The sequence below is a fragment of the Panthera pardus genome, unplaced genomic scaffold (genome assembly GCF_024362965.1).
Source record: "Panthera pardus isolate Hobbes unplaced genomic scaffold, ASM2436296v1 HiC_scaffold_6, whole genome shotgun sequence".
Taxonomy (NCBI): domain Eukaryota; kingdom Metazoa; phylum Chordata; class Mammalia; order Carnivora; family Felidae; genus Panthera; species Panthera pardus.
The window spans coordinates 14733248-14757563 of NW_026526991.1; the positions used below are offsets into that span (position 1 = coordinate 14733248).

General features: G+C 42.5%; 1 protein-coding gene across 1 annotated transcript; it reads left to right on the forward strand.

The window, feature by feature from the left end:
- Window positions 1-721: 721 nt before the first annotated feature.
- On the forward strand, window positions 722-23228 carry RTCB (RNA 2',3'-cyclic phosphate and 5'-OH ligase). Its single transcript, XM_019446715.2, has 12 exons — window positions 722-906; window positions 4012-4090; window positions 5261-5328; window positions 6877-6976; window positions 9968-10124; window positions 11400-11556; window positions 12802-12961; window positions 14082-14257; window positions 14751-14939; window positions 15856-15966; window positions 17566-17685; window positions 22114-23228. Exons 1-12 carry the CDS (start codon window positions 814-816, stop codon window positions 22219-22221), a joined length of 1518 nt encoding a protein of 505 aa, XP_019302260.1. The 5' UTR covers window positions 722-813; the 3' UTR covers window positions 22222-23228.
- Window positions 23229-24316: the final 1088 nt, after the last annotated feature.

Sequence of the window (24316 nt, forward strand, 5' to 3'; positions counted from 1 at the left end):
GGCTTGGATTTACTCATCTTTGTCGTGCACATCGGCCAGTTACCACCCTCATCAGTGTTTGGTGGAATAAATGATAAACTGTCACTTTCTTTCTTTGGAATGTGCGTTTCCGACAGAAAAGTTACTTCATTTGCATCCATAAATTCATTGAAACATTACAAGTCTCTAGATATACTTGTTGAAACATGTTTCTTTTTTTTTTTAATTTTTTAAATGTTCATTTATTTTTGAGAGAGAGAGAGAGAGAGAGCGAGCAGGGGAGGAGCAGACACAGAATCTGAAGCAGGCTCCAGGCTCGGAACTGTCAGCACAGAGCCCGACGCGGGGCTCGAACTCACGAACTGTGAGATCATGATCTGAGCTGAAGTCGGACACTTAACCAACTGAGCCACCCAGGAAGGAGCCCCAAGGGATGTTTCTCATGTCTAGATATTTTCTTCCCCTCTCTGCAGGGAATGTAAACCCCAGGCAGATATTCACTACAGCAGGTGGGCCCGATCCAGACAAGCACTTCCAAAACGAAGGATGACTAGATCTCACTTAAAACGACTGCATGTAGATTAGCTTTAAACCTGGAAGAGAAGGACAAGTAAATATCCGAAAAGGTAAGCACTAGAGGTCAGTCTAATTTTACGCGAGGAAAGCGATTGTTCCCACGAGTTTCGAGCCTCGGCGCTTGCCGTCGCCGGTCCTGCGGCGGAGCCGGCCGCGCCTGCGCGTTGACTGCGCGAAGGTGGTACTTCAGGCTGCGGGACAGCGCGGCAGTAGCTCTTCAAAGCGGAGCCGGGAGTTTTCGCCACCGTTGCCGCCGCCATGAGTCGCAGCTATAATGATGAGCTGCAGTTCTTGGAAAAGATCAATAAAAACTGCTGGAGAATCAAGAAGGGCTTCGTGCCCAACATGCAGGTGAGGCGGAGAAGCAGGAGCCGGTGGGGTGGCGGGGCCTTCTCGCCTGGGGGCCCGCGGCGCCTCCTTGCCCACCCGGCCCGGCCTCCCCGTCGCTCTCCCTACCCCTAGCTAGCGCCCGGGCCGCCCCTGCCCCCCGGCAGTGTTCCGACCGCCCCCACCCCCACCCTCCGGCCGGCCCCACCTCCCGGCCGGAACGGTCCCTAGGCCACGAGGTCCAGCAGAGCGGAGCGTGTCTGGGAAATGTACAGGAACACGAAATCGGCGCTTGCGAAGCGCTTTGACACAGAAGTCTCAAAAACGCCCCGTAAGATGTTACACTCCCGAGCTTCAGAGACGTTAGTGGGTTTTTTTTTGTGTGTTTTTTTTTTTAACCCGGTGGCACAGCCGGTCCGGGGTGGAGTTGCTGGGACACGAACTCCTTTCCTGAGTCATGCTGGTCATCTGGGTGACGTTTACAGAACGCTGAAGCAAGTTGCTAGCCTTCACTGTTCTGTGTGGGTTTTTAATGAGACGTTTTTTGTGTCTCACAACAGTTTAAGTTCACAGGTCAGGGTAGCCTGTTTTTAATAATCACCTCGCTAAGGATCGGGTGGTGACACGGCTTCCTCTACCCCCACCCCACCCCCCCACCCCCGCAAGAAGCCCCCCCCCACCCCACCCTCCCAGCAAGAAGCCCCCCCCCCCACCCCCCTCCCCCAGCAAGAAGCCCAGCCAGGACTCGATACCCATCTTACTTCGCTTTCCTCTGGCGGAGTGATGTATTCCCGACGGAGACTTGGGGACCCAGTCCCAGGGAGTGTGAAAGCCCGGGCTCAGCTGTATTTCTCGGGCTTCATTGCCATTTGTGTCTATTATCTTCCATTAAAGTGAGGGAAAAAAGGCATTTGTAAGCTTTTGGTGCATATGTTATTAAATAGCTTCTGAAATCCCTTAAGGTGCCTTGTAAGTGTATTGAAGGTTTGTGATTTGGTAAAAGTTCCTGATAGCCATTTCACTCTTTTACTCAACATCAAAACTTCCTGAGTGTCCTCCATTGAGCAAAGCACCTAGCTAGACGCGGAGAGGAGAGAAAAAGCTCCGGTCCTAAGATTCTTTTTGGCTGTTTTCCATTTAGCCAGTTCCTGTTGATGGAATCTGGTTCCCTGAAAGAAGGAATAGGAACTAACCATGGCATGATCATGGTGACACACTGTCCGTGTCTGGTAGTGATTCTGGCTTGACCTGGGATACACACGCGGCCGCTGATTCTGCCCAGGAGCAAGTCTCATTTTGCTAGGCACTTGTGGTTTAACTATTTGTACAACAAACACTTCACCACCACTTCTCGCCTAAGAGGGGTGAGTTGAAATCTCCATATACTGCTCCTAAAAAGATACAGATTCTGCTAACCCTGAATTGTATTCCCATTCTCACTGAGATTAGTGACTTCACAGAGATTGCCCCATCCTACTTAATCTCCATTCCTCCCTTAAGACCCCGGGGCTGCACTAAAAATTCCTCTTCCCTAAAACACCCCCCTCCCACCTTTGTCATCTCTGTGCCTCCTTTGTCTCCTAAGTGTCTCCTAAGCTCAGGTCATGTCCCTGTTCTTTGAACGCTAGTTCAAACAGTGAACACCCGTGAAACCTCCGCGGGCTCCCTAGGCTGCTGAACCACCTCTGCATCAGTTTCTCCCATGGGACACGCCTGTCATGGCAGTTGCCTCGTGGTACTCTTAATTTTCTAGTCTGGGCTGCATCCTGGACTGGAAATTCCTCAAAAATGGGATCTTTCATATTCTTTGTTTCTCCCCTAGTGGCCCAGTACAGTGCCTGAAACATAAGTCCTCGGTAAATGTTTGGTAAATTAATAAATGTGGCCCTTATGGGGCACCTGGGTGGCTCAGTCCGTTAAGAGTCCGACTCTTAATTTCATCACAGGTCATGAGCTCACAGTTCATGAGTTCAAGCCCTACATCGGGCTCTGCGCTGACAGCAGAGGATTGGGATCTCTCTGACCCTCTCCAGCTTATGCACATGCACACACACACTCTGTCTCTCAAAAATAAATAGCCATTAAGATATATGTTATAAAAATAAATGTGGCACTTAGAAAATTGTACTGGAGACATTTTCCTTCAACTAGTATTGTTATTCATGGAGAAATCCTCTTATAAAAGAAAGAGATTTGTCCAGATGATTAAGTGTTAAGTCTTTATCCATTATCCATTAGTGGGCAGCTCCTTCATAATATTTGATCTTTGATAAAAATGTTCTGGCCTTTGGTGTTACATAATTATGTCCCCCATTGCCTTTTTATGTTCTGTTATCAAGCTTTTTTATCCTATGAAAACTAACTATATAGATTATAGAACTAAACACACAGCTGCATAGCTACATGTTAAATTTTTGCTGTTTACCTAAGTATAGATCTGTAGATCAGCATAGGACACAATAAAGTGTAATGTGCTATTGTCTTAAGCACGAGCAAAGTACACTAAGGTCAGATGACTGCATTTTTATGTTTAGAATCTTTTGGGTTTTTTTTTTTTATTCATCTATTTATCAAGACCCACTGATTTTTAGAAGCACAAGAGCAGTAGGACTTTTGACCTTAGAGCATAGTTGGAAGACTGTGCTTTATCACACATGCAAAAAATATTTTACCTGTTGAATTTTTTTTTAACATTTATTTTTGAGAGAGAGCGAGCAGGAGAGGGGCAGCGAGAGAGGGAGGATCTGAAACGTGCTCTGTGCTGACAGCAGAGAGCCCGATGCAGGGCTCAAACTCACGTACCCTGTGCCCCTCACGAACTATGAAATCATGACCTGAGAGGAATTCAACCAACTCAGGCACCCAGGCGCTCCTACCTGTTGAATTCTAAAATATGGCTTCGAGAGTAGGAGAAAAACAAAATAATTTGTGAACATTGCAACATTAAAATATATTTAAAGATAGGAACATCTTGTAGTCTTTGGAAGTTTTCTGCTTGCTTAAGGTAATGAGAAAGTGTTTTATAAAGAATAAAGCCAAGTAAGTATTATATACAGTATTTATATTCTATCCATTGCCTAGACACTGGGCATGTGCTCAGACATAGTTTTTCCTTTTCTTTGGTACCAGGTTGAAGGAGTTTTCTATGTGAATGATGCTCTGGAAAAATTAATGTTTGAGGAGTTAAGAAATGCCTGTCGAGGTGGTGGTAAGTACATTAGAGTTTTACGTGTGGCCACATAAATAGTGTCTTCTCTGTGGTCTGAAAATAGTAACTCAGTGATAATTTAAAATACAAAAGTATTGTAGCTGATGATCAAGACTTAAATGAGACCAAAACCTGTTACTTATTTAGATCACATTGTTAGCCACCTGGCTTTCTAGAAACTATTTGGAGCTGGGTGGACCTGGTTGGTTTCGCAGCTAACCTTGGGCAATAAAAGCTACCATTTATTGTGCACTTACTGTGTGCCAGGCAGTGTACATAGATGACCTCATGTAATTCTTCGAGTCACTTTAAGAGGAGGATGTTATCTCCATTTTACACATGTGTAAGTCAAGGCTCAGTGACATTAAGTAGTTTCAATTTGTCCAGGATTGCAGAGCTTCTTGGTAACAGAGCCAGAACTCAAAGCCAAGAGTATCTGATTCCAAAGTCCATATTCTTAACCAGTACACTGAGTAGCCTCACTGAACTTCAGCTAATCTCATCTATAAAAGAGAATTTTATTACATTTATCTTGCAGAACTGCAGTAATGTTTACAGATAAATGTATAAAGCTCTAATATAACGCTTTAATGGTGATGATATAAAAATGGAACCTAGTTTTAACCCTTTTATTTTCAGCTCGACAAACCAAATCCCACTCCTCTCCCCACCAGGACATCCTGACTTGCCTACAGTGACACAGCAACCAAGTGACAGAGCTGGGCCTAGGGCCCCCTATCCCCTGCCTCTTAATCCAGTGTTTTCCCAGCTTGTCCACATTGCCCTTCTTTGTCTCTTACAGTAAATCCAGTGTTGATTTTTTTTTTTTTTTTTGGTAAATAATATAAACTGTTGAAAGAATACATTTTTTTTACATGGGCAACATAAAATTTAATAGTTGTTTTACATTTCCCAGTACAGTGTTTGCAAGTACCCTTCTCGTGGTATGCACAGAACACTGACGCCATGTTTCTAATCCCTGTGATTGACCTCACTACCTTCCTTTGTGTGTGCTGCCTTCCCCCTTCATCTCAAACATCCTTTCGTGTTTTGTTGTTCTGGTAGTCCTAACCACTACCCTTCATTTCATGCAAGCTAGAAACATATGAATATCCTGAATGCTAAAAATCAACCGTGTCTCCTTTTCTAATACTGAATTTTTGTCTTCAGGTGTTGGTGGCTTCCTGCCAGCCATGAAACAAATTGGCAATGTGGCAGCCCTGCCTGGGATTGTTCATGTGAGTCCATGTTCAGAGTTTTAATCATTTATATTTCTCTTCATCTAAAAACTTGCTGAGTGGGCGACTGGCCACATATAACTGATAGTGGTGTCATTTAGACAGTGACTTTCAAACACGTAGAAATAACCATGGGACTTAAGTCATTGAGTCTGGGTAACATCTCAGTTTCGGTTCCCTTTTGCTAGAATCTGTAAGCATTCAAAAACCTTTGAAGTAGTGTTGTTTTCTTGTTTCTTTGTCACAGTCCATCATTATTCCTGGATCAGTGTACCAACATTGAAAGTTTCACTCTGGCCCCATTCGAGAGGATGACTGGAGAAAGAATGGACAGAAGTTTAAGGGTTAGGACTGTGGAGCAGAAAAAAGGACAATGTAGCTGTTGTAGACATGACTGGAAAAGGAGGGTGGTGGCGGTAACAGGGAGGCCCGGTGGAGCTCCACGTGGGGCCCCCTCCATAGTCTGACATTCAGGTTCCGCCATCAGAAGAAGATATTAAGTCCTTACAACAGACTTTTTTTGAGGTCTTTATACCATTTTCTGTGCTGGCACTTGGCTTGTGTGTTTTTTAAGTGTGTAGGTGTCTCCATATGTCCTGACCATGTTTGACCTGCATTCTTCCTGGATCAAGGCTGTTTCCAGGCCCCAGATATAGACAGTATACAGTATTCCTACCATCAAATGGATTATATTTTCCTGTGATTGCTTAAGCACTAAGGATCTGTATAAATCAGATTATTTCCCTTCATTTAGCCTGACATGACCACAATTTGTCTGTGTCTAAAGATTATCTTTAAAATGTAATACTACCTTAGGGGCACCTGGGTGGCTCAGTCGGTTGAGTGTCCAACTCTTGATTTCAGTTCAGGTCATGATCTCACGCTTCATGAGTTCAAGCCCTACATCAGGCTCTGTGCTGATGGTGCAGAGCCTGCTTGGGATTCTCTTTCCACCCCTACCCCGCCCCCCCTGCGCACTCATTCAAAATAAACTTAAAAAAAAAACAAACAACATAATACTACCTTAAAGTTAGTATGTGGCCATCCTATATCATGTTACGTTGGGGCTTTTCTGTTTTCTGTTACCTCAGTTAATGGTCAGAGTTTATTTTTTTTTATTTTTTTATTTTTTTAACGTTTATTTATTTTTGAGACAGAGAGAGAGCATGAACGGGGGAGGGGCAGAGAGAGAGGGAGACATAGAACCGGAAGCAGGCTCCAGGCTCCGAGCCATCAGCCCCGAGCCTGACGCGGGGCTCGAACCCACAGACCGCGAGATCGTGACCTGAGCCAAAGTCGGAAGCTTAACCGACTGAGCCACCCAGGCGCCCCGGTCAGAGTTTATTAAAAAGAGTTTTTCTTGCTATAGCTAGCTTTATGATTAGGAGACTTTACACTTCTTTCCACCAATAGAGAAGATATCCTGAAAACAGAATCTTGATTTGGGAAGACTTTGGCCTATAACCTATTTGAGAATTAATATGACTTGTCAGGCAACCAGAGAGCCAGGTTGGGAAAGCTGGATTTCATTTTCTAATTCTCTTTCAGCGATCTATCGGGCTTCCTGATGTCCACTCAGGTTATGGGTTTGCTATTGGGAACATGGCAGCCTTCGATATGAATGACCCCGAAGCAGTGGTATCCCCAGGTAAGGTCACACTGTGCACGTCTGCCATCAGGTGTGAAGCATAGCCCTTCTGGAACAGTATGGACATCTCTCAGTCTCATCATGTTCTATCCTTTCTTGTTTTCTCATTTACTGAGGGAATTAATTGTGAGCACTCAGAAGCTATTAAAACATCAAGTAAAGCATACATTTATTGAAAATTATTTGGGCTCCTCTGCGCCAGGCACTTTTTAGACATTGGCTACAGAACGAACTGAAACACTTCACTGGCAAATTATGTGTCTTCTTTGTGTCCCAGTTAACTTTTGGGAAAATTGGAGCCAGTGTTACTTCCACGTAGCATCACCGTGAGGATTGAATGAGTTAAGCTGTGTAAGATACTTAGCACAGTACCAAGTACGTAGGAAGTGTTTGGGACGTGTTTGCCCTCATCATCATCATTATGATTGATGTCTAGTTGTATATATCTTTTCTGGTGTGGGGTGCTTTCACTGAAAATATTTCACACCAGATAATGTCTTTGCTTTCAGAGTCTGAAAAAGAAATGAAAGTTTAAATTATATCTGAAGAGTTCTGCCTTTTGCGATGGTGGATAAGCTTGTTTCCGAGCAATCCTCTGCCAAGAATAACAAGAAAGGCTGAATAAAATTTTTAAAACAAAATAAGAGAGAAAAACACATCTGATTGGAAGCGTAGGAAAGCTTTTGAAACAATAAGAATTTGTGAGGCAAAGACCAGAGAAAAAGTGCAAATATGTGAGCGCTGCATTTAGCTCTCTTTTTCTCCTGAGGTAATGGCAGATTTCAGTCAGTAAGGATATAGATTTGAACAATCCAGTTAGCAAACTTGACGCCTTGACCTCTAATAGGTACGTGTGGTGTGTGTGCACACATGTCACAGTGCATCCAAGAACTGTGGAATACACATTTTTCCAAGTGCACACAGAATGTTCACAAAATTGGCCACACTGCTGAGCCGTAAATCGGGTCTCAAATTTTAAAGCATTGAAATTAACAACAGTTCTCAAACTTTTTGGACTCGACCCCTTTATCCTCTGAAAAATGATTGAGGGCTGTTCTCAAAGGCTTTTATCGGTATTTACCTTACCAGAAATTAAAACTGAGAAATGTGTAAAACAGTAACACACAAGTACGTGTTTCATTATCCATCATCTTTCACGTAGCCTTTGGAAAACTGCACAGAAGAGAAAAGTTTAAAATGTAAATAATATGTTAGCATTATTTTTTTAAGCTTATTTATTTTGAGAGAGACAGCATGAGTGGGGGAGGGGCAGAGAGAGAGGGAGAGAGGATCCCAAGCAGGCTCCGCACTGTCAGCATGGAGCCTGATGAAAGGCTCAAACTCACGAACCATGAAATCATGACCTGAGCCTAAATCAAGAGTCGGACGCTTAACTGACCAAGCCACCCAGGGGCCCCATAGCATTAATTTTTTTTAAGTAGGTAGGCTTTATGCCCAGCATGGAGCCCAGTATGGGGCTTGAACTCATGAACGCGAGATCAAGACCTGAGCTGAGATCATGAATTGGATGCTTAACCAACTGAGCCGCCTAGCTGCCCCAGCATTATTATAGTTACTCTTACAGGCCTTAAAGCTTTCCTGGACCACGCTTAAGTACTCCTGGTACCAAAGGTATTACTTATTACAGTGGAATTAAGTTAGAAGTCATTAACAACAACAAAAACTAGGGGGAAATCTCATATATTTACGAAGTAAGCATGTGTGTTTAAATAACCCACAGGTAAGGGGCGCCTGGCTGGCTCAGTTGGTTGAGTGTGTGACTCTTGATTTTGGCTCAGGTCGTGATCCCAGAGTTGTGGGATCAAGCCCGGTGTCAGGCTCTGAGCTGAGTGTGGAACCTGTTTAAGATTCTCTCCTTTGCCCACCCCTCATGGGCATGCATTGTCTGTCTGTCTCTCTCTCTCTCTCTCTAAAATATAAATAAATAGGGGACCTTGGGCGGCTCAGTCAGTTAAGCGCCCAACTCTTGGTATTGGCTCAGGTCATGATCTCACAGTTCGTGAGTTCGAGCCCTACGTCAGGCTCCGTGCTGACAGCACAGAGCCTGCCTAGGGTTCTCTCCCTCTCTCTCTGCTCCTCCTCCACTCTCTCTCAAAATAAATAAACTTCTAAAAATAAATAATAAAATATAAATAACCCATGTGATCAAAAAAAGATCGTAATGGGAACTACAAAATAATTGTAACTGATGTTAATAAAAAATACTGTCTAAAAACTGGGTTATTATTAATGCCAAATGTAGATAGAAACACATGGTCCTAAATGTACAAATTAGAAAAGAAAGGCTGAAATGTCAGTAATCTAAGCATTCATCTCAAAAAGCTAAAGAACAACAAACCCAAAAAAGGTAGAAAGATGGCAATAATTAACAAAATTAATGAAATGATATATAGTAGAAAGGATGAACAAAGCCAAATATTGGCCCTTTGAAAAAGCTAATAGAATTCATAAACCCCCAACAAGAATGATACACAGAAAAAGAGAAGCACATAATTCCCATTTTAATCTCTAGATGACAACTCATTGCTCATTACCACTTTCCTGGCCCACCAAGTACCTGTAGTATGTACATCATTTTAAACATTTTGATGCCATCAGACTTTACCTACTTTGTGGGTTCCTTAAAAAAATAGTTAACCTTGGGGCGCCTGGGTGGCTCAGTGAGTTAAGTGTCTGACTTCAGCTCAGGTCATGATCTCGCGTTCGTGAGTTTGAGCCCCGCGTCGGGCTCTGTGCTGACCGCTCAGAGCCTGGATCCTGCTTTGGATTCTGTGTCTCCCTCTCTCTCTGGTCCTCCTCTGTTCGCACTCTGTCTCTCTCAAAAATAAAGACTAAAAAAAAAATGTTTTAAGTTCACCTTTGAAAGAATAGCTATCTTTCACACCCTGTATTAATGGTGAGAAACCACAGGTAACATTGTTCAACTACCTGGTTTTGCTGATCTTTGACTAACTTTTCTCTATTTTATAGGTGGTGTCGGATTTGACATCAACTGCGGTGTCCGCTTGCTCAGAACCAATTTAGATGAAAGCGATGTCCAGCCAGTGAAGGAGCAGCTTGCCCAGGCTATGTTTGACCACATTCCTGTTGGGGTGGGATCAAAAGGTGTCATCCCCATGAATGCCAAGTAAGAAGACAACTTTCCAATAAATAGAGTGAGAAAGAAAATAACCACAATGATCCTCGAATTCATATCTAATGTAGGACGCTGAGGAGATGGGGATTATTCAGTCACTTTTTAGGAAGTGGTAATGCATTATTCTTTTAAGCGTGAGGTCCTGCCTATATATTAGAGACATTAGTCAACAGATGTTCATTAGAACAGCTTTTGACATACAGAATTTATAATAGAATAATACCAACTGACAGTTATTGAGCACTTCCCACATGGAAGGCGCTGTGCTATGGCGTATGTATATCCTGTCGTTTCATCTAGATAGTAAACCTGGTATTATTCCCAGTTTACACGAAAGGAAACTGAGGTTTAAAGAGATCATAGTAGGGGCGCCTGGGTGGCTCAGTCGGTTGAGCGTCCGGCTTCAGCTCAGGTCACGATCTCACGGTTCGTGAGTTCGAGCCCCGCGTCAGGCTCTGGGCTAATGGCTCAGAGCCTGGAGCCTGCTTCCAATTCTGTGTCTCCCTCTCTCTCTGCCCCTCCCCCATTCATGCTCTGTCTCTCTCTGTCTCAAAAATAAATAAAAACATCAAAAAAAAATAAAGAGATCATAGTAAGGGTGCCTGGCTGGCTTAGTCAGGGTCATGAGTTTGAGCCCCATGTTGGGTGAGCGTTCTTAAATAAATAATTTTTTTAGAGTGTATTTATCTTGAGAGAGAAAGGGAGAGAGAGAATCCCAAGCTCTCTATCCTGCTGGCACACACTCTCACTCTCTAAACAAAAACAAAACAAGCAAACAAAAAACAACTTAAAAATTCTTAAAAATAATAAAACTATAATATCTCTTGTATGGCACTTACTATTTTTTTTTTTTAATGTTTATTTATTTTTGAGAGAGAGACAGAATGCAGGTGGGTTAGGGGCAGAGAGAGAGGGAGACACAGAAGTAGAAGCAGGCTCCAGGCTCTGAGCTGTCAGCACAGAGCCCGATGCAGGGCTCGAACTCACAAACCGTGAGATCATGACCTGAGCCAAAGTGGGATGCTCAACCAACTGAGCCACCCAGGCGCCCCGACACTTACCATTTTATGTTGCAATTATTCATGTAAGTGCTTTCCTCAAAATACTGGAATTGCTGAGAGCATAAACTTTGCATCCAGCACAGTGTCTGGTACGCAGGTGACAGATAGTAAATGGGACTGCTTCCCTCTACCCTGTTGAGATGTGGTCATCGTAGCTTTTGCTCTGCCTTGGCTGTGAAATGACCAGACCTTATTACTCGCTCAGAGACTTGGAGGAGGCCTTGGAGATGGGTGTGGACTGGTCCCTGAGGGAAGGCTACGCCTGGGCTGAAGACAAGGAGCACTGTGAGGAGTACGGAAGGATGTTGCAGGCTGATCCCAATAAGGTCTCCGCAAGGGCTAAGAAAAGAGGCCTTCCTCAGGTAACACTTCAGAAGAACAACATGCTCATTTTTACCATATATTTTTGTTGAGGGCAAAAGTTGTCTTCTATGTGGCAAATATAATCCCCAGGTTGTTTTTTTTTTACAGTATATCAAAAAGAACACAAACTTGTTTATGTTTTGTTGTTACTCTTTTGGAAAGGTATTAGGATCTCGCAGATGTTCATAAAATAAAACAAAGTGTGCTGAATTAGAAATGAATGTGAGAAAAGTGGGATATGATTATAAGGCTTAAAATATATTCCCAAATTGCGTATGAACATACTTTGACAATCTGCAGATTTGGCTGGATTTTCTGGAGCCTAAAGTGAGAAGACATACGTTGTCAATTTATGGTGTTCATGAGACCGTAATATACCACATGTTTGAAATCTACAGCTAATTGGGATGGCTTTCCACTAATTCGCTGTGACTGTGGGCAAGTCTCTTTTGCTTCTCTGGGTCGGTTTTCTTATCTGAAAATTGGAATAGTTAAAACTAGACACCCTCTAAAGACTCTTTCAGCACTTCTATTCCATGGTCCCTACATTTATTAATTCCAGTTATGGAACATATTCTTTCAGTGGTGGATAATGGTAGGTGTTAGTGAACTCATTGATGTTTCAAAAAAACATTTGAGGGGCGCCTGGGTGGCTCAGTCGGTTGAGCGTCCGACTTCAGCTCAGGTCACGATCTCACGGTTCGTGAGTTCAAGCCCTGCGTCGGGCTCTGGGCTGATGGCTCAGAGCCTGGAGCCTGCTTCCAATTCTGTGTCTCCCTCTCTCTCTGCCCCTCCCCCATTCATGCTCTGTCTCAAAAATAAACATTAAAAATTTTTTTTTTTTAAATAAAAAAAAAAAAGGAAAGAAAAAAAAACATTTGAATTTGGACCTTGTGTAGGAGTCCACATTCACCAGAGTTCATCTCAAAATTTGACCTTTCTCTCCACGATGTTTAAAGTGTCCTATGAGCCCTTTAATGGTCTGAGTTTTGGTTTATGAAGCTTTTTATATGTGCATACCTCAAGCAGATAATGATACACTAAACTTCAAGAACTACTGTACCATATTTTTTACTGTGTATTGCTTTAAATGCATGAAGCATTTCTAAGGCTCAGAAATGTCTTTGTTATATAAAACATTGTGATTATTTTTTGTTACTGGTTGTTTTTACCTATTTGCTTTTTAAATGGATTTTTTTTTTAAAGCAGAATTGAAGCTATTTTTATCATTCTTACTTTTGCAGTTGGGGACCCTGGGAGCAGGAAACCACTATGCAGAAATCCAGGTTGTGGATGAGATTTTCAATGAGTACGCTGCTAAGAAAATGGGCATCGACCATAAGGGACAGGTGTGTGTGATGATCCACAGCGGAAGCAGAGGCTTGGGCCACCAAGTAGCCACAGGTATATTCTGGACCTGAGTTTTGACTTAGTGCTCAAACATGCGTTTATGGAAATAGAGATTTAAGAGAAAGCTCTCAAACTATACTGTGTAGGTTTTACTATTTCACGTCATGTTGAAGATTAAATGAAATAGTATATGTAAGGTGTTTATACATTTATGACATATACAAATATGTCTTACGTACCTATACTGCAAGATTAAGTATCATGGTGGATTCACTGAGGAAATGGGCAAGGACCTGCCCTCAAATTATCTCAAGAAAGCGATGTCACGTTCATTAAAATGAAAAGATAGTAGTTGATAAAATGCTATAGAAGAGTCGATCTAGAGTCTGTAGGAAAAAGATTTTGGGAGTGGCGTGAACACATACTATTGCAGTTTGGACAATCACGCACAAAGGACATTCATGACCGAAAAACAACACGGACAAAAGAGGAGGCAGGGGAATAGCACAGTCTCTTTGATGATAGTGTGTGTGAAAGGATTTATGAATATGTGGAAAGGTATGTAGACACATGGAAATTATTACTAACCTTAAGTTGCATGTTATATAGTTCATCCTTCTATGCATGTTTCATCCTATGGGAATTTAGTAATTTGGGCCAGACTGACCCATTAGAATCTTTAATCTAGCAAATATATGGAGCATTGACTAGTAATACTGAACTTTCTACTGAGTATTCTGAGCACTTCGTCATGAATTTGGTTTTTCTGCAGTTCTAGCAACCTGTCTCCAACTCTTTTCTGTTAAGTCATTGAAAGATTATTTTTAAAAACCGTGATGGTAATAAAGTGTACTTTACTGCTTCTATTCATACATTCTCATGCCAAGAAAGGAATAACTAAGATCATATTGTTGCTGTTTGAATACACATCTCATTCCCCTTAAAAAGTTCCTGGAGGGAAGGTGTTGTCTTCGTAGCCCACATAGCTTCTGTCACACAGCTCTGACAGAAGATGCCTAATAAGTATGTCTTGACCAAGATGAACTTAGAAACACTTCAAAGGGAAAGTTGCATTTTGCTTTTCAAAGAATGGGCTTGAGTATAGCCTGCTTTTCTGCAATCTGAATTACAAAGGGAAAACTGGCTGGTTCAGACTTGCTTCTCTCTTGTCCAGATGCACTGGTTGCTATGGAAAAAGCCATGAAGAGAGACAAGATCATAGTCAACGACCGGCAGTTGGCTTGTGCTCGGATCGCTTCCCCAGAGGGTCAGGACTACCTGAAGGGAATGGCAGCTGCTGGGAACTATGCCTGGGTCAACCGCTCTTCCATGACCTTCTTAACCCGTCAGGTACAGTTGAAGTTGCTCTTCTGTTATTCACGGTGAAGTTTAAAACAGAGCTTACAGAATTTGGTTTTCAAAGTGTAACAAATATTGGAAATATTGGGAATGTCCAGGCTCTTGGTGTCTCCTCGAACCAAATCAGCAGGGTATCAGGCATGGGGAATGAGGGAAGAAGAGCGCCAGAATTGTTCCTAGAGTTTGCCTTGAGCAGCAGAGAGGATAGAAGTGCCATCCACGAAGACTAGAAGGCTGAGGAAGAAGTTCTGAGGGTGGGATCAAGAGTAGCCCAGCAGCTTTTCAACCAGCATTGGAATTTACAGAGTGGAATTTGCGATGTGGTGTAAAACATGGTTTTTGTCTTTTATGTGAAGATTAATAATACTGCTGTATTTGAGCTCTTAAACCCCTCACTCCCTTCAGAAACAGATGAGCTGAAATCAGTTAGGTGAGTTCTAAAAAGCTGGTTCTGGCTGCTTTTAACTCAAGCTTTTCCCCTTAGGCTTTTGCCAAGGTCTTCAACACAACTCCTGATGACTTGGACCTACACGTGATCTATGATGTTTCTCACAATATTGCCAAAGTCGAACAGCACGTGGTGGATGGAAAGGAACGGACACTGTTGGTGCACAGGAAGGGATCCACCCGAGCTTTTCCTCCTCACCATCCCCTTATTGCTGTTGATTACCAAGTATGTACTAAGCCATTTGTGGTTTCAAGCCATGGGGGCATGATTTAGGTGGCTCTAAACATGGGTGAATTTAAACAGAAAGGCTGGGGTGCCTGGGTGCTCAGTCAGTTGGGCATCCAACTTCGGCTCAGGTCATAATCTCACAGTTTGTGAGATCAAGTCCCGCATCAGGCTCTGTGCTGACAGTATGGAGCCTGCTTGGGATTCTCTCTCTCTCTCTCTCTCTCTCCCTCTCTCCCTCTCTCCCTCTCTCCCTCTCTCCCTCTCTCCCTCTCTCCCTCTCTCCCTCTAAATAAATAAACTTAAAAAAAATAATAAAGAGAAAGGCAGCAGTTGTGAAAAGAAAATCTGTCATCCATGAGAACAGTGATTTCCAGTCTTCTCTGAAGCAGTGACTCCCCCTATCATCTGCTTGCAGTGGGCTGTATAAAACGTCCTGCATGGACATTATTTTACTCCATAAAGGTGATCTTTTCAAGGCCTTTGAATGATTGGAAAGCAAGATTAAAATTAAAAGAAAAAAATTTTTTTTTCTTCTTCTCTTGCTATCTGGCTGTGATAGAGGTAGAAGGGCCCTTAGTCTGCTCCCATTGTACAGATGAGAAAACCAGAGCTTGAAAAGGGCAAGTGCATTCCCTGGGATGGTTCTTCCTAATAACACTTCCCCAAATGTTTGGATTTGGCTTTGCTCTTACATTGTGTGTCTTCTGCTGCCTTCCTGGCCCTCACATTTTCACTCCCTTCCACTTCTCTCTTGATTATCAAAGAGTTAAAATAATTTCATAATACAGTTGTGAAAACAATGTATTTAGAGGCCCAGGTTTTTCCCACAGTCCTACAATGTGAGAGGAAGTGTAAATCTCAGGCATAAAAAGCTCATGCTTTTCTAAATTATATTTGATTTGTGTATCCTCAGCTCACTGGACAACCAGTGCTCATTGGTGGCACCATGGGCACCTGTAGTTACGTTCTTACTGGCACTGAACAGGGTATGACTGAGACCTTCGGAACAACTTGTCACGGAGCGGTAAGGAAAACAGAAACTTAGGTAGAAATGCTCTCTTCCATTTAATCGTCTTTTTGCATTTCGATAGGTAAATGTGTTTGAGCATTAACAAAGTTGAAGTTTGGGTCTGTCTTGTTTTCTACCTGAATTTATTCCCATAGAATACACTGTCTAATGAACTGACTAAAGTCACCTAGTGTCTCTACTTTAGTGAAGTCATTGTAGCGCCAGGGACTGTTCCTCATCTCTGCAGGTCTATAAAATCCAGACTGAGAAATTGTCAGACCGGCACAACGGATATAACTTTAACTGATGCAAGTTTACATCAAAGCTTATCTCAGTGATTCACTGGACCTAGTCATTTGCATAATTTGCTCCTTACTAGATAGGTCCACTCAAGATTTGGGGGATTTGCAAATCACAGCCCAGGCATAGACTGCATACACACCTATTTACCATATCTCCTCTTTCATTCGAAGTCAGGTGTGGGTAAACTTTGTAAAGCATCAGGTGGTAAGTATTTTAGACTTTTGGGCCATGGGGTCTCTGTAGTAACTATTCCCTTGTGCCATTGTAATGAAAAAGCAGCCGTAGACAATACATAAACAAATGGGAATTGCTGTGTTCCAATAAAACTTTATTTACAAAAACGGGTGGTAGACCAGATTTGGCCCACAAACCAGTTTGCCAACCCCTGTTCTAAGCCATGAGAATGCTTACCTCATGATGGAGTAGAAAATGGAAACTAAAGTATCTTTTATAGGACAGACCTTCACAAATAATATTTAAATCCTCCTTTTTCTCTGATCCTTTCTCATGTCCAGCTGCCTCCCAATTCCTAATTTTAACCCAGTAATCAAAACCAGCACATCTCACACCATACATTAGTAACACCTGGAAGCACATTTTTAATTGTCACAGTGAGGGAGAGTAGCTTTGCTGCTGGCATTCTAGTACAGGCCAAGGATGCTGCTGAACATTCTACACAAAGAAGTATCTGGTCCAAAATGTCAGTAGTGTTGGGGCGCCTCGGTGGCTCCGTTGGTTAAGCATTCACCTTCAGCTCAGGTCATGATCTCATGGTTCGAGCCCTGCTTTGGGGTCTGTGCTGACAGCTTAGAGCCTGGATGGAGCCTGCTTCGGATTCTCTGCCTCCCTCTCTCTCTGCCCCTCCCCCTGCTCATGTTCAGTCTCTTTCTCAAAAATAAATAAACATTTAATTAAAATGTCAGTAGTGCTGATGTTGAGAAACTGTTTTAAATCACAAAGCATAAAGTTTTTGTGATAATAGACATACTGTTTATATTAAAATCAATGTATTTATATTGAATTAATAATAGTAGTTAGAAACACAAAACTGAATCTTTAAATACTGAATGTTTTGTATAGGTGGAAATTTGTTTTCCAGAAGGATATGATGAGACTTGTAACAAAAGACACCTAATAAGGTTAAGAATACAGAAAAAGATTGTTTATTGATTGATTTATTTTTTTTTTTTTTAATTTAAAAAGAAGTCAAGGAAAAGGCATATAATCCCAAGGGCTTAAATAATTGCTGGAATTGAACATAAATTGTAGCTCAGAATTTATAAATTGAAGTTCATTCTGTCCCCAATCCAGGGCCGTGCATTATCCCGAGCAAAATCTCGACGTAATTTAGATTTCCAGGATGTCTTGGACAAACTGGCAGATATGGGAATCGCAATCCGCGTTGCCTCGCCCAAACTGGTTATGGAAGAGGTAAGTGAAATTTTGATAAATATTCAGCATAAAACTGTCTCTGATTTATGCCACTACACAGAACAATTTTTAGTATTGCTGTATTACATTTGTTTGTTTTTAAATAACCTCAGTTATAGTTTATCTTTGTCTTTTGTGTGGAGATTAATTATAAGCCAAATACATAAGAATGATTCTTACCTTTCTACATATTAAACTTTAAAAATTGTTTGAGCTGACTCATTTTAACTTTTCTTTTGCACAGCTGTATACTTAAATTTGAAAGCTGGGCACCTGGGTGGCTCAGTCGGTTAAGCATCCAACTCTTGATTTTGGCTCAGGTCATGATCTCACAGTCATGAGATCAGGCCCCACATTGGGCTCCGCGCTGGGCGTGGCGCCTGTTTAAAATGTTCGTTCTCTCTCTCTCTTTCTCTCTCTCTCTCTCCCTCCCCCTCCCTCCCTCCCCCTCCCTCTCTCCCTCTCCCTCTCCCTCTCCCTCTCCCTCTCCCTCTCCCTCTCCCTCTCCCCCTCCCTCCGCCCCTTCCCATGTTTGTGCACACTCTCTAAATACATACAATACATAAATAAAATAAATTTGAAAGCACATTTGAAAAGGGAAGGGTAAGATGTTTAGGGAAATAGTTTGGATTCAAAAGGGAGCCAAGATTTTGTTTAAATTATATGTATGTTATGTACAGATATGTACATATTGGAAATAGAAACAACATAACTTTTTTTTAAACATTTACATTTTTTAACTTTATTTATTTTTTATTTTTTTAATGTTCTTATTTATTTTTGAGACAGAGAGAGACAAAGAATGAGCAGGGGAGGGGCAGAGAGAGAGGGAGACACAGAATCCGAAGCAGGCTCCAGGCCCTGAGCTGTCAGCACAGAGCCCGACGCGGGGCTTGAACTCACAGACTGTGAGATCATGATAGGAGCCAAGGCCAGACGCTCAACCAACTGAGCCACCCAGGCGCCCCAACTTTTTTTTATTATTGAGAGACAGAGCATGAACATGGGAGGGGCAGAGAAAGGGGGAGACACAGAATCTGAAGCAGGCTCCAGGCTCTGAGCTGTCAGCACAGAGCCCAACATGGGGCTCGAACTCACAAACTGCAACATCATGACCTGAGCTGAAGTCAGACGCTCAACTGACTGAGCCACCCAGGCGCCCCATAACTTTTTTTTTTTTTAAGTTTAAAAGAAAGGTAATCATCCAGAAACTCAGTGCCCTAACACAACTGTTACCCTCCTTTTTTAGGATGCTGACTGCCATTTTTTTCCCTAAATGCTTTTTTTAAAACTAATTATAATCATAGTTTACAAACATTTTGTAGTCCTTTTTTAAATTTAGCACAATACTGTAGTATTGCTTGTAAGGATAAAACAGTTATTAATGATTGCCAAATCATTAATTAAGTTATTTTAATGATCAAATTAATAACTTAATCATTAAAATAATTTAATTAATGGTTGCCAAATAGTCTCCCAGTTAAGTACCATGAGTTTCTGCCCATATTTGACATTTAAGTGACTTCCAGATTTTGCTATTATAAAATAAGTTGTAATGTGTGTTTTCATGCATGAAGCTTTTTTCCAGCTGTTTTAATAATTAGAATGAAGTCCCAAAAGTAGGTTGAGTCACAGAGTATTACAAAGCCTTATTTTTTAATAACTATTAATTTTTTCTGATTTTAAGAATAACACCTGTTTAATTAAGAGATTTTGGAAAATGCAAAGAAGAAAACAAGCCATGTAAAATTCCACCAGCCAGAGATAACCTCTATTAACAGTTGGTATTTTCCTTAGTTGCATGTTTTGCGTATGACTTTTTCATTGACTCGGGAAACACTTATTAAACATCTGCTATAGTTAGGTGCTGCTCTAGGTGCTGCAGAGAACAAAACCAACAAATCCCTTTCTTGTGAAACTCAGCACACAGTAAAAGATGTAGTGTGTTGGATGACAGTAAGTGCTATAAAGTACAAATGGGATGGGGATAGGGAAAAATCAGAAGTGGGTGTAGTTTTAAGTAGGGTGTAGAGGGTGATACTTGAGTGAAGACCTGAAGGCAGTGAGGGGGTGGGCCGTGTGGGTATATGTGGGGATCTAGGGGCAAGCTTTCCAGGCACAGAGAACAGCCATGTGCAGAAACCCTAAGGCGAGGTTATGCTTAGGTGTTCGAGACATAGCAAGGAGGCCACCGCGAGGGAGATGAGGTCAGAGAGGCGGGGGCACCAGATCATGTGGGTCCTTGCCTTTTCCTTTACAGAAGGACTTTTGCTCTTCTTACTCTGAGTGAGATGATGGGAAGACATTGGAGAATTTTGAGCAGAAGAGTAACAGGGTCTGGCACCCTGATGAGAATATTCTAGAAGAGAAATTGATAATACAGGAAAGCAGGGGGAATTACTGGAGCAGTGTCCTTGGGTAGAGGAGAGGAGATGGAATCAGATGTGCAGGTAGTTGGGCTTGGTTTTGCTAAGAGCTCAGATAATGAATTATTAATGAAAGGACAGAAGGTAGGATGCAGGTAGTCAGGGAGGATATGGTGAGAGTTTGTGGAGATTCTATTCTGGCTGTTTCTCTTGTTTTCAGTGTATAGAAAGTAGTACCAGCAACTAGGAGTAAGGCTGCAGGAGAAGGTAGGAGATGACCATTTAAGAGAAATAGTAATCAGCCTGGGGAAGTTTTGGGTGGTTGCCAGGACAGCAGCAGGCGCCTACTTGAGCTAAATTCAGTGATGGGGCGTTTTTCAACTACATTCAGCCGTGCAGGTGCAGGCATGAAATAGATGTTGAACTAACTTTAACCAGGTTTGCAAGTACGGTGCAGTGGGAAAGAAGCAAGGTTGGTATGGGTGTTGCAAAAGGATTACAGGTCTTGTTGGAGATGAAGCACAGGAGGGGAGTGAGCTGGAAACCTAGCTGTCGTCACCAGCATGACATGCTTGAAATTGAGATTATGGAGGAGTTGTGGTCACTGGTAATGATAAGTTCTGGGGTATGGCCCTGGGTGGGAGTGAATGGCCAAGGTAAGCACTGAGGGAGCAAAACTCGGAGCGCCTGGGTTGCTCAGTTGGTTAAGCATCTGACTCTTGATTTCGGCTCAGGTCATGATCTCACGGTTCCTGAGATTGAGTCCCCACGTTGGGTTCCGTGCTAACAGTGCAGGATTCTCTCTCCCCCTCTCTCTCTGCCTCTTCCCTGCTTGTGCGTGCTCGCTCGCTCTCTCTCTCTCTCTCTAAAAATAAACTTGAAGGAGCAAAACTCAGGGAACTAAGAAGCCAAGATACTGAAAGGATCCTCTTCCTAGATACTGAAATCCTTTGGAATTATTAGCAGGAGAGAGGGACACTGAACCAGGATCAAGAAATCTTCAGGTAATGCTAGGGAGTGATTCAGAGTCTAGCAGGGAACTACATCAAGAAGGGGTAGGAAAATGTTATGACTGTGAGACTCAAAGCTGAGAGTGCTTAGGGAGGAAGGAGCACGAATGGTCTGGAAAGAATCAAGAACAACAAGTCTGAGCCTAATGATAGGACCCCATTTAGGAGGGAAAACAGCTACTACTTCAGAAAGTTGGAGGTGGAAGTAATATCCCTAGGGGAGATCTGTGTTTCAGCAAGAATGGGAAGGTAAAGGGAATGTTCAGAGAAGAGGGGAAGAGGGAAAGGATTCTGCACATGACTCTCTGGAGGGAGTTCCAGAGGCTGTGGTGGGGAAGTTAGAAGTTGGCAGGGAATGGGACATGAGCTAGAAAGGGCTATGTGCAGAGCCCTGTGGGAGTCAGCGGGAGGCCTGAGCGTCTGTGCTGACATGACCAGGAAGAAAGGGTATGTGTAAGGAAACTGGTTCTCATGGTGGCAGGACAGTGACCAGGTGGGAGGGGTGGGTGGTGGTTTTGCTGGAAAGTCAGAGATAACAGTGTGTGTGTACATGTGTACACATGAATGTGTGCACATACACTGACAGTAATATACATGCATTGAACAGAACTTTCCCTTATTGTGAAGGTAGTATATGTGCGTTCCAGAAATTTTGACAACTGCAGAAATATATAAAGAAAGAAAATCAAAATGGCCAGTAACTACCATCTATAGATAATTACCACTAACAGGATTGTTTGGTGCGTGTCTTCTCTGTCGGGTATTGGTGTATATGTTTTATTCAATTACTGCTTTACCTAGTAATACAAGTAATATATGTTCTATGGGGAAATTATGAGAACTACAGAAAAAATATAAAACAGGATGGAAGTGTTTATCTTACCATCACCCTTACCAACACTGAGCTCGTTCATCATTTTAATCCTTATTTGACAGACAAAAGAATACTCAGTATTACTTTAATGTGCATTTCTTTAATCCCACATGAAGTTTAATGCTTTCAATGATTCCATTTTAATAGACTTTGATGATGTCTAACTCCTCCCTTGCAGGCTCCTGAGTCCTACAAGAATGTGACCGACGTGGTAAACACCTGCCATGATGCTGGGATCAGCAAGAAGGCCATTAAACTGAGACCAATTGCCGTGATCAAAGGATAGAGCACTGACCGAAGCTGCCAAACGCGACTGCCTCTCATGGAATGGAGGTGGACTGAAATGCTCCTCAGACGCCAGACTCGAGACCTGACGGGTTCCAAATTGTGCAGCTATAACTGCCTGTTGCAAAGTAGCTGGCGGGCGGCTGCTGCTTTCAGGAGCCAGTGTTGTAACATTACCTTCTGGGAGGAGTCCCACTGCCCTCCTTTGGAAAGGGTGGATATACTTCCTCCCTGATTGTCCCCCAGGTTTTAGGAAAATCTGTTGAGGGGTGCAGATAGGCCAAGATACTGCCTGACTCAGTCCTGTAAGTCTTTATTCATCAGAATGAACCTGTTTACACCAAGTTCTGTTTATATTCTGAGAGGTGTTGTGAAGAGCATCCTATTAACTAAGAGTTTTGAAATGTTTTCCTTGCCCTCCTCCTGTTGTCAGTTTGTCCATTTATCCACACATCTTCCCCCTTCCCCTGAACCCAGCAAAACCCTGAACACCGCTCTCACTTGGAAAGTACCCGCGGAGTCCTATGTGGATATTAGATGAATGGATAATGGGACACATTGAGCAGGGAGTGTGTATGGAGGTGTAGGAATAGGAGCCCAAAAGAGAACATAGTTTTTCATAGACTTGCTACTTTTCTCATTCTAAATATGAGGCAGAGTTTTGACTTCCCTGCACAGTGGCACCTGCTGGTATCTGTCATTAATTAGGCCTGGTCTAGTAAACTGTTGTTGGGTGATGCCTTGCACAGCAGCAGCAGAGAACCCTCACATAATACCGAATGTCTTATGTTTGTGATTGAATTATTATAAAAACATGACATGACCACAGCTGCGATGTCAGTGGGTGCCGTGTGACAGGTTGACTGGTCTTGTGCCACCCAATCAGATTTTGTGTTCTGTACTGTGACACCTGAGGTGTTAAAGTTACAGGTTACTAAGGCCTTTCTTTGTTGAGTCCAAACAGCCAGTAAAATAGAAAAATCTAATAAAGTTACAATATGTTGTTTATATTTTGTGCTTAGTAGTTTATAGCCTAGGACAAGTAGTATTTTTGCTTGATTCACTTGGGTTAGCGTTGCTGTTCCCTCATTTTTCTCGCAGGTTACTTTCAGCAACTCACTCCAAAATATCGTATCCTAAAACTCATCCTTCAACTTGTAATAAAAACCCTCACTAGAGTATCTTGTACATGCTGCCGTTTGGAAGGCTGGAGAAGGTAGACATCCTCTGAAAAATGGATGTTCTGAAATGGCACGGCATGTCTTTACTCAAATATTTTGATGGTAGAGTTTGAAAATAAAGCAGTTAGGAATCTTAATGCAGTAATTCTAGGTTACTGACGCCTTCAGTCTGGCCTAGCCACTGTTGACAAGGATGCAGGTTACTGGTGAGCACTGGAGGGCACTTCAACACGAGGAACAGGCTTCCAGCAGGCGCTAGACTCTAGAGGTGAGACCGTGTTGGAGTGGAGACTCCCTCCCTCTAACCAGGCCTTGCTTGGTGACATGTCATTTGAAACTAATTCAAAGCAAGATCACCTCCCAAAACTGATGTCATTGCAAGAAATGCTGTGCATCATCTTAAATACGTATGTTGAGTTTTATTAGATGCTTTGAAAGTTATTCTTCAGAGAAGTAAGAGGAGGAACAGGTAGGAGAACTACAGAGAATCCTTTATGCGATGGCATTTCTGCTGTATAAGCTTTTCTTGTCCGCCGCATTTGCAGTGAGCTTAGCCCTGTTAATGACCATAGGGGGTAATGGTTAATATTTTGAGTTCAGAAAGAAAGACACAGATACTGTTTTCCTTGTTCTAAAGATGTTATTTTCCCATTTGAGGCAGAAAGCCACTTAAAAATAAATGTTCAAATGAAGCGGACATTACCAGCTGTTTCGCCCTGAGTAAAAATACCCTAGGCCCGTCCCGTGCTCACGCACAGCCGGAACACCCTTTGATAAGGCACCGTGTGGCTCCTTCAGGCATGGAGAGGAGTCATTAGCACTGCACATCTTGGTCCCTCACTGAGGACCTCTGAAGTCAGTCTGTTTATAACTAATATTCTCAAAACCTCACATTGGTTGTGATGTATATTGGTA

Bases quoted from the DNA above. Each gene is read 5' to 3' on its own strand.
- RTCB (XM_019446715.2), top strand. From the start codon at position 814: ATGAGTCGCAGCTATAATGATGAGCTGCAGTTCTTGGAAAAGATCAAT. The intron at 11,557-12,801 runs GTAACACTTCAG...TTACTTTTGCAG, and splicing joins AGAAAAGAGGCCTTCCTCAG to TTGGGGACCCTGGGAGCAGG. The intron at 17,686-22,113 runs GTAAGTGAAATT...CCTCCCTTGCAG, and splicing joins CCAAACTGGTTATGGAAGAG to GCTCCTGAGTCCTACAAGAA.